Genomic DNA, 8998 nt, shown 5'->3' on the forward strand with positions numbered 1-8998 from the left:
CTTTGGTAATCTCTGGCTTGTAGAAGAATCACCCTGATGTATTTCTTCATCTTCACATGACAGTCACGTTGTATTTGTGTGTGTCTCCAAATTTCCTCTTTTTAAATGGACACTACTCATTTGGATCAGCACTCACCCTAGTGTCCTCATTTTAACTTGATCACCTCTGTAAAGACTGCATCTACAAATAAGGTCACATTCTGAGGTATGGGTCTTCAACATGCAACTTTTTGGGTTTTTTTGCTTTTGCTTTTTAGGGCTACATGTGCGGAAGTTCTCAGGTAAAGGGTGGAATCTGGGGCTGTCCTTGCTGGCCTGAACCACAGCCATAGCAACTTTGGATCCAAGCCTCATCTGAGACCTATACCACAGCTCATGGCAATGCTGGATCCCCAACCCACTGAGCCAGGCCTGGGTTTGTAACTCACATCCTCATGGATAATGTCAGATTCCTTTGTGCTGCACCACAATGGGAACTCCCCACCTTATACCTCTTGAAGGACAGAATTCAATCCATAAAACATCTACGAATTTCCATCTTTATTTTTATCCTATTATTTTGCGTAATGAATTATCTTCTGAATTAGAATTTAGGCCACTAAAACGTAAGTTCTTGCATTTAGAAAATACCGTTTTAAACGAGCAGCACTGGGCTTTACACAGAGCTGAATATGTGCTTACTAGGGGAAAAAAACAACAACTGGTCTTGAACTAATAGATTAGGTCCATGAAGAAATTCTCTGATGCGTTTTAACAGACAGTACATTATACAAAAATCAAATCCTAGTAATGTGTTATAATCACATAATAGCCTTTAAAAAAGAAGTCATGACCCTATCAAGACAAGTGTTACTCAAGTTTGATACATGGGATGAATTAATATTGGCCTAGTTAAGATGCAACTATATCTACTGGTTTGGAAATATCTAAAATAGTGTAGGTTTTCATCCGTTTCTGCCTCATTGCAACCAAGAAGTGCCAGCGATTTTGAAATGGAAACTTCTTTCTCCAGTCTTACCTTCTGGTCTTTCCCGAGAAGATGCAATAGCACTGACTGAGTAAAGAAAGAGGCTTAAATTCCTAGAGTCTTTTTCCTAGTTAAATTTCTTAGTCCACAAGGATTTAGTCCCTTGCCTTTAATTACATTGGTGAAGTCATCTTCCAATTTTTTCCAAGGTCATCAAGGTTGTTGTTGTTCCTTATGTTTATAGCATAAGCTTTGTCTTTTTTTTATACCAGGCAGTTTCTTTCATCATTAATAATATGGGTTACTCGAAAAACTCACGTGGCTAATGTCTGGCTTTAAAAAATCTTCACAATTTCTCACGTCCTTTGTAATTTCTCATTTCTCATGTAACAAAATTCATTGAGAAGAAAACAACAAGTAACCAACTCTGTATTATTCTCCATAACCAACTGAATCATCTCATCAAGCTTCATGGGCACCAAATAAAAAATGATAAAAATAAAACGTATTGTTCTTCCCAGCATTTATTTATTATTTTTGAGAAGCATTTTTAATGCAAAAGGAATAATATGATAAACATGCAAATAGCCAACATGAAAGTTCATTTTCTCTTAAGCTTTTGACTTTCATTTCTAGTTTTTTTTTTCTTCTCATTTTTGGCCACCCAGAAGCATAGGGAACTCCCTGGCCACAGATGGGATCTGAGCCCCCAGGCTCGACCTAAAGCATAGGTGTGGGATCCTTTACCACTGTGCCAGGCCCAGGATCAATCCCTGTCCCAGGGCTTCCAAGAGGCCACCGATCCCAATCCCATTGTGCCACAGAGGGAGCTCCTCTTTTCCTATTTGGAATAGAACAACATCCCTGCTGGAGCAGATGCCCTCTGTGCAACTCCCCCACATCACACCATTCACCGCTTCCCTTTGCGGCCACAGCCAGAGACTTGAATTTGTGGTTCGATATTCCCAGGAGTGGTATTATATTTTGCTGAATATCTGTGTATTTATGAAAGTGACACAATGTGATCTGGAAAATTTTAGTACCTGATATGGGAGATAGTGTACTCTGCACAGAAGTCTTCAACTCGCATGTTGCACACATTTTATGTTTAAAGATGAACCTCTGTTGCTATAAACGGAGTCCATTCACGTGAACTTGGAAACCCTTGTAGAATACACCAGTGTACAAATATAACATCCTAGTATATTCATGCATGCTCCTATTGATGGATGGTGGTGGTGATATATAGTATATCATCAACAAATAACAACTGAGATGAATTGGAAGGCTAGCTGGTGTCCGTTCTCTGAAGACTAGAAACGACAGGGCGAGGTATCTCCACGGATGAAGGGCGCTCCTGTGCAGGCATGATTTTATGGATTGTGGGTCAGATGATACCCAATGCTGAGAGGCAACCTCAGCTCACATGGCCATCCTTGTGTCCGGTGGTGCAGCATTAAGTCTCTACAAAGCCTAGTGAAGAGGGAGGAGGTTTTTCTCAAATAGTCTTTTCCTGGGTGTCGATGGAGGCTCTGCAGTACCTCTTTATTAAACACCGACCCTTTGTGCACCATTGGATCTGGCATCCGAAAGCCCAGCTGCAGAGCAACTTGCTGCATACTCGAAAGCAGCTACAAAGTAGCTTCACGTACTTGGAGACAGAGAGGAAGGTAGGGAAGGAATTTTGGTAAGGCTCCATCTGTCCCTCGTGTGTCACTTATAGTGACTCTAACTCAGAGTGCTCCTGGGACTTCTGAGTGTTTACTGGATTGCTCCCCCCACCCCACCATGGGTCATTCTCCTGCCAATGATACAACTTCACAGTTTCCCTGTGACCAGAGGAGTTGGCACATCTGGCCAAACTGTCCGACTGATGATCAATGCCAGGCATTTGAATCTCAGCTTTTCATCATTTCCACTTAGGGTCAAGCAGGACATTTTAGCTGGCGCCATGAGGAGAGAGAACTAAGAACTTTGTCTGGGTGTAGGGGGGGGCCTCCCCACCCAGAGTGTGCAGAAGTCCCCAGGCCAGGGATCACACCAGCACCACAGAAGCAACAAGGCCATATCCTTAATCGCGAGGCCACCAGGAAACTCCCTAGGCCAAATATTGGAATCACTACTGTCATAAGGAGAAAGCGATCAGCAGTGACTGGGGATGTTTATTTTAAGACGGAATGTGACCACTCTCGAACATTTCCAATATTCCCCCCACAGGTAATAATAATACGAATAAAGTGGCCAAAGGGAAAATCTTTCATGGTCTCAGGCTCTATGCTGGTAAGTTAGTTAGCAAGTAATTCTCCTCCTTTTCTCAGGCAGAGTAAGGCAAAGTATCTCTGGCAGCAAGCCTATGCACTGTGCCAGAGCTATCAAAAGAAGAACAAGCATGTTGAGAGCTTATTAATAGCTTAACCTAAAAGTGTGAACTGACATGGAAAACATGAAGGACTGCAAACGTTCCTGAACAAGATTTGGTCTGGGACAGAAACCAATAGAACCCAAGGACCAAGAAGGCCGTTCTTTGGGAAAAATAGAGCAGGCACAATAGAACCTACTGGGAAGATTTTTTTAAAATAGCAATGCATGGCCTCTTCCCAAGACATTCGGATTCACTGAGTCTCAGAATCATCTGGTCCTAGAAAACATTTCTGAATCTCATCAAGAGATTCTAATAAGAATCTAAGTTTGAGAACCACTGGGATGGAGACATGAGGGATTATGAAGTCTTTTTAAAGCCAGACATTAGCCAGGTGAGTTTTTCGAGTAACCCATATTATTAATGATGAAAGAAACTGCCTGGTATTAAAAAAAGACAAAGCTTATGCTATAAACATAAGGAACAACAACAACCTTGATGACCTTGGAAAAAATTGGAAGATGACTTCACCAATGTAATTAAAGGCAAGGGACTAAATCCTTGTGGACTAAGAAATTTAACTAGGAAAAAGACTCTAGGAACTTAAGCCTCTTTCTTTACTCAGTCAGTGCTATTGCATCTTCTCGGGAAAGACCAGAAGGTAAGACTGGAGAAAGAAGTTTCCATTTCAAAATCGCTGGCACTTCTTGGTTGCAATGAGGCAGAAACGGATGAAAACCTACACTATTTTAGATATTTCCAAACCAGTAGATGTAGTTGCATCTTGAACAGGCCTATATTAATTTACCCCGTATTTAAAACTTGAGTAACACTTGTCTTGATAGGGTCATGACTTCTTTTTTAAAGGCTATTATGTGATTATAACACATTACTAGGATTTGATTGTTGTGTAATGCACTGTCTGTTGAAACGCATCAGAGAATTTCTTCATGGACCTAATCTAACAGTTCAAGACCAGTTGTTGTTTTTTTTCCCCTAGTAAGCACATATTCAGCTCTGTGTAAAGCCCAGTGCTGCTCATTTAAAACGGTATTTTCTAAATGCAAGAACTTACGTTTTAGTGGCCTAAACTCTAATTCAGAAGATAATTCATTATGCAAATTGAGATGAAAATAAAGATGGATTTAATAGATGTTTTTATAGATTGAATTCTGTCCCCCAAGAGTTATAATTTGGGGAGTTCTCAATGTAGTGCAGTGGAAACAAATCCAACTAGTATCCAAGAAGATGCCCTTCCGATCCTGGCCTGGCTCAGTGGGTCGGGGATCCAGCATTGCCATGAGTTGTGGTATAGGTCGCAGATGCAGCTCCGATCCCAAGTTGCTATGGCTGTGGTGCAGGACAGCAGCTACAGCTCTGATTCCACCCCCAGCCTGGGAACCTCCGTGTTCCGCACCTGCAGATCGAAAAATAGAAGCAAAGAATAAAAAAGAGTTGCATGTTGAAGAACCATACCTCAGAATGTGACTTTATTTGCAGATGCAGTCTTTACAGAGGTGATCAAGTTAAAAAGCAGTCACTAGGGTGAGTGATGATCCAAATGAGTAGTGTCTGTATCAAAAGAAGACATTTTGAGATCAAGACAAGACTGTCGTGTGAAGATGAAGGAACACATCTTCTACAAGATGAAGGGTGATCTTCTACAAACCAGCAATTACCAAAGACTGCCAGCAACCCCCAGAAGTTAGGTGGAAGGCATGAAGCTGAGTCTTCCTTGCAGCCCTCAGAAGGAACTAGCCTTGCTGACACCATGTTCTGACACATTTATGCTTCAGAAATGGGGGACAATAAGTTTGATTGTTTAGTTCACCAATTTTTTTCGTAGTTTGCTATGGCAGTCTAGCAACCAGTACAGTAGTATTAAATGTCAAAAGGGTGATGATAATAATAATGATTATGATGGTTGAAGTTTGAATTTTCTCAGTTTGTATTTTGCATTAAGCTTTATTTCGAGTGATTTATAAAAGTTATCTTTTGTAATCCTGAGAGATAGATATTAGTCTCACTATAGAAAATTTTTTTCAAAACGAGGAGGCCGGAGTTCCCCTTGCGGCTCAGTGACAATGAACCCAACTAGTATCCAGGAGGACAAGAGCTTGCAATCCATGCAATCCCTGACCTTGCCAAGTGGGTTAAGGAGCCCGAGTTGCCATGAGCTTCAGTATAGGCTGCAGACACCACTCAGATCTCTTTACTTGGGCAGTGGCTTCGGCAGGCAGCTGCTGCTCTGATTCAACCCCAGCCTGGGAACTTCCAGATGCCATGGGTGCAGCCCTGAAAGAAGGAAAAAAGAGAGAGAGAAGACCTGATAATAGCACTGTTGCCAGTACAGCAGGGTTCAAGCCCACATACTTCTGATCTCAGAAATCGATTTCTCTGTTCAGCACTCTGCACCGTTTTGAAGAAGAGTAGTTGAAGAGACCACATGCCTGAGTTTAGTGAATGGGGAGCATATTATTTATTAAAATGAAAGAGAGTTCAGGAGGATGTCGAATTTATTCCAGGGCTGGAATGAGGAAATGAACTGAAAATGTTGGGGTGGCTTGGAGGACGAGAACGAAGCATATTGTTCATGAAGGAAGTAACTGGAGGCCTCCCCTAAGGAAACATGGATGAAAGAGTAGAATTGTCGGGGTTTGTGCTGAAAATCATGAGGAGAAACCTCCTGACATGGTGGATGTGATTTCTGGTGCAGTATCATGAACCCAATATACATAGTTGCTATTTTCTCTCCTGACTAGTTGGAACCCGCAGAGGCTTTTGAGAAGCAGAGTTTCAAAACTCAGTGGTATTAAAAGAGAGTCATTAGAGAGTGTTGCATCCAGGGGATAGGAAGTGATGGATTTACTCTACTGGAAATGTAATGCTGTTTCTGGGAAAGCAGAGGAAATTTTCAGAAGGAGTGTGTCTTTCCAATAGACACTGGCCTTTCTCTACATGGGATACCATGAGAAGGGCCTCTTGGAAGGCAAAAAAAAAAAAAAATGGGTTCCATCAGCACATCTCAAGCATTGCCATCATCCAAGTCACCTGAAGACTTGTTGAAACATAGTCCTGGGTCCATCCAGTCCCCAGAGTTTCTGATTCAGTCGGTCTGGAGTGGTGTCTGGGAATATGCCCTTCCAGCAAGTTGTCAGGTGATGTTGATGCTGCTTGGTTGGGGAGCTCCCACTGTGAGAACCAGTGCACTAAATGGATCCTTCCTAAGCATCAGAGGTGATGTTGGGGTGATGTGAAAATCCACCTGTCCTGTGGCCGGCTTGTTATGTGCTCTGCAGGACGGGAGTATTACTGGCTGGTAACTAAGAGAAGGATCATTAGGAGGAACTATGGCATCCACATATGCATTGAGCTCTTTGAGTCCTGACTATGTCCAGATTTGTATCTGTCCTCTCCATATGGTCGCTCCTCAGTTTCTCATTCCTCTCAAATGTCTCTTTTTGCTCAAAATTTAGACTAGTTCAGTCATCTTCCTCAGCACAGGTTTTCTTCTGTTCCTCCTTTTTCCAGTTTTCAATAATCCTTAATGTAAGTAGGTATAAATGTAAATCCTGTTCAGTAGCTAATTAAATAAGTATAGCCATATAGGACTTTGGGATGCACTTTTGTAACAAGCAATGACAAGTTCCTAAGCCTGGGAACTTCCATATGACTTGGGTTCAGGCCTAAAACGACAAAGAAAAAAAAATCGAGTGAAATTCCTTGTGGCCCAGAAGGTTAAATATCCTGCTTTGCTGCATCTGTGGAGCAGGTTGCAGCCATGGGGTGGGGTTTGTGCCTTGCGTGGTGACTAGAGCATGTCATGGGATGTGGCCAAAAATAAGTAAATGAAAGGTTATTTCTGCCTTGTAAAGGAAGAAAACTGAAGCACAGAGAAGTATCTGGTCAGAGGACATGCAGGTTGGTAGAGGCAGAGCTTGAGTGTGGTTAATGCCACCTGCCTGCAGAGTCTCTGCTCATCCTGTTCCAGTCCTGACCATATCGTGTATGTTGCTTTACCAGAGTAGCACACACAGAGGAGTAGATACTGAGTAAGAGACTACACAAAGAGCTGACATTTATAACTTCTTATGGCTCTAGAGGAAGGAAATATTCATCATGGAATGGGAGAATCAGACGGCTAGCTCTGACTTCATCTTGATGGGGATTTTTAGCCACACGCCCACTCACATCTTTCTCTTCTCGCTGGTGCTGGGCATCTTCACAGTGGCTCTCTTGGCAAACACTGTCATGGTTCTCCTCATCTACCTGGACCGCCGGCTCCACACCCCCATGTACTTCCTCCTCAGCCAACTCTCCCTCATGGACCTCATGCTCATCTGCACCACGGTGCCCAAAATGGCCTGCAACTACCTGTCTGGCAGGAAGTCCATTTCTGTAGCAGGATGTGAAACCCAGATATTCTTCTATGTGTCCCTCCTTGGGGCTGAGTGCTTCCTATTGGCTGTCATGGCCTATGACCGCTATGCTGCCATCTGCTACCCTCTTCAGTACCCCCAGCTCATGAACTGGAACGTTTGTGGGCTCCTGGCTGCCTCTTCATGGATCCTTGGGGTCTTTGATGGGATCGTCGATGTAGCTGCTACTCTGTCCTTCTCCTACTGTGGCTCCCGAGAAATACCCCAATTCTTCTGTGATGTCACGGCCCTCCTGCATCTCTCGTGCACGGATACTTCCACCTTTGAAGCCCTCATTTTTATCTGTTGTGTGGTAATGCTCCTCTTCCCTTTGTCACTCATCATCATCTCCTACACACGGGTGATCATAACTGTCATTCGCATGAGTTCTGGGGAGGGTCGGCACAAGGCGTTCACCACCTGTAGTTCCCACCTTGTCGTCGTGGGGATGTATTATGGAGCAGCTATGTTCACATATATGAGGCTCACGTCCAATCGGTCCCCAGCCCAGGACAAGATGGTGTCAGCCTTCTATACCATTCTCACTCCCATGCTGAATCCCCTTATATACAGCCTCCGCAACAAAGACGTGGCCAAAGCATTCAGAGAGGTGCTGGGGAAGGAGAAATCTAGAGAATAAGTGGGATAATAGTTCCAGGAAATTTCTTCTTTCATAACTGTCTCTCTCTAGCACATTCATTCATTAGAATAAAACCCACCCAATTAGTGACAAAGGTATAAATAATTTCTTAAGGTAAGCATCAGGGTTCATGGACTCTGGATACACATTTAGGGAATCGGTTTTCAGTATAATCAATAAAGTTTTTGGGAAGTGTGTAATTAAGTTAATGAACAGATACACTTCTGTTTATGGAACTAAATAATAAATAAAACTGTCTTCTATATTTTTCCTTCCTTTTATTTTTTTTATTACTCCACGAATTTATTACATTTACAGTTGTACAATGATCATCACATCCCAATTTTATTGCATTTCCATCCCACAACCCCAGCCCATCCCGCCACCCCCCCGAACTGTCTGTCTCCTTTGGAAACCACAAGTTTTTTGAAAGTCCGTGAGGCAGTATCTGTTCTGAAAAAGTTCATTCTGTCCTTTTTTCGGATTCCACATGTCAGTGAAAGCATTTGATGTTGGTGTCTCATTCTATGACTGACTTCACCTAGCGTGATAATTTCTAGGTCCATCCATGTTGGTAACAATGCTGGTATCTCGTTCCTTTTAATGGCTGAGTA

The 8998-nt window shown here is 42.7% G+C and overlaps 1 protein-coding gene across 1 annotated transcript; it reads left to right on the forward strand.

The window, feature by feature from the left end:
- Positions 1-7445: 7445 nt before the first annotated feature.
- LOC125119257 (olfactory receptor 2M3-like) lies at positions 7446-8384 on the forward strand. Its single transcript, XM_047766101.1, has one exon. The coding sequence runs from the start codon at positions 7446-7448 to the stop codon at positions 8382-8384; it is 939 nt and encodes a 312-aa protein (XP_047622057.1).
- The last annotated feature ends 614 nt before the right edge of the window (positions 8385-8998 follow it).

Source organism: Phacochoerus africanus, unplaced genomic scaffold, assembly GCF_016906955.1.
Source record: "Phacochoerus africanus isolate WHEZ1 unplaced genomic scaffold, ROS_Pafr_v1 Scaffold_190, whole genome shotgun sequence".
NCBI lineage: Eukaryota > Metazoa > Chordata > Mammalia > Artiodactyla > Suidae > Phacochoerus > Phacochoerus africanus.

Bases quoted from the DNA above. Each gene is read 5' to 3' on its own strand.
- LOC125119257 (XM_047766101.1), top strand. From the start codon at position 7,446: ATGGAATGGGAGAATCAGACGGCTAGCTCTGACTTCATCTTGATGGGG.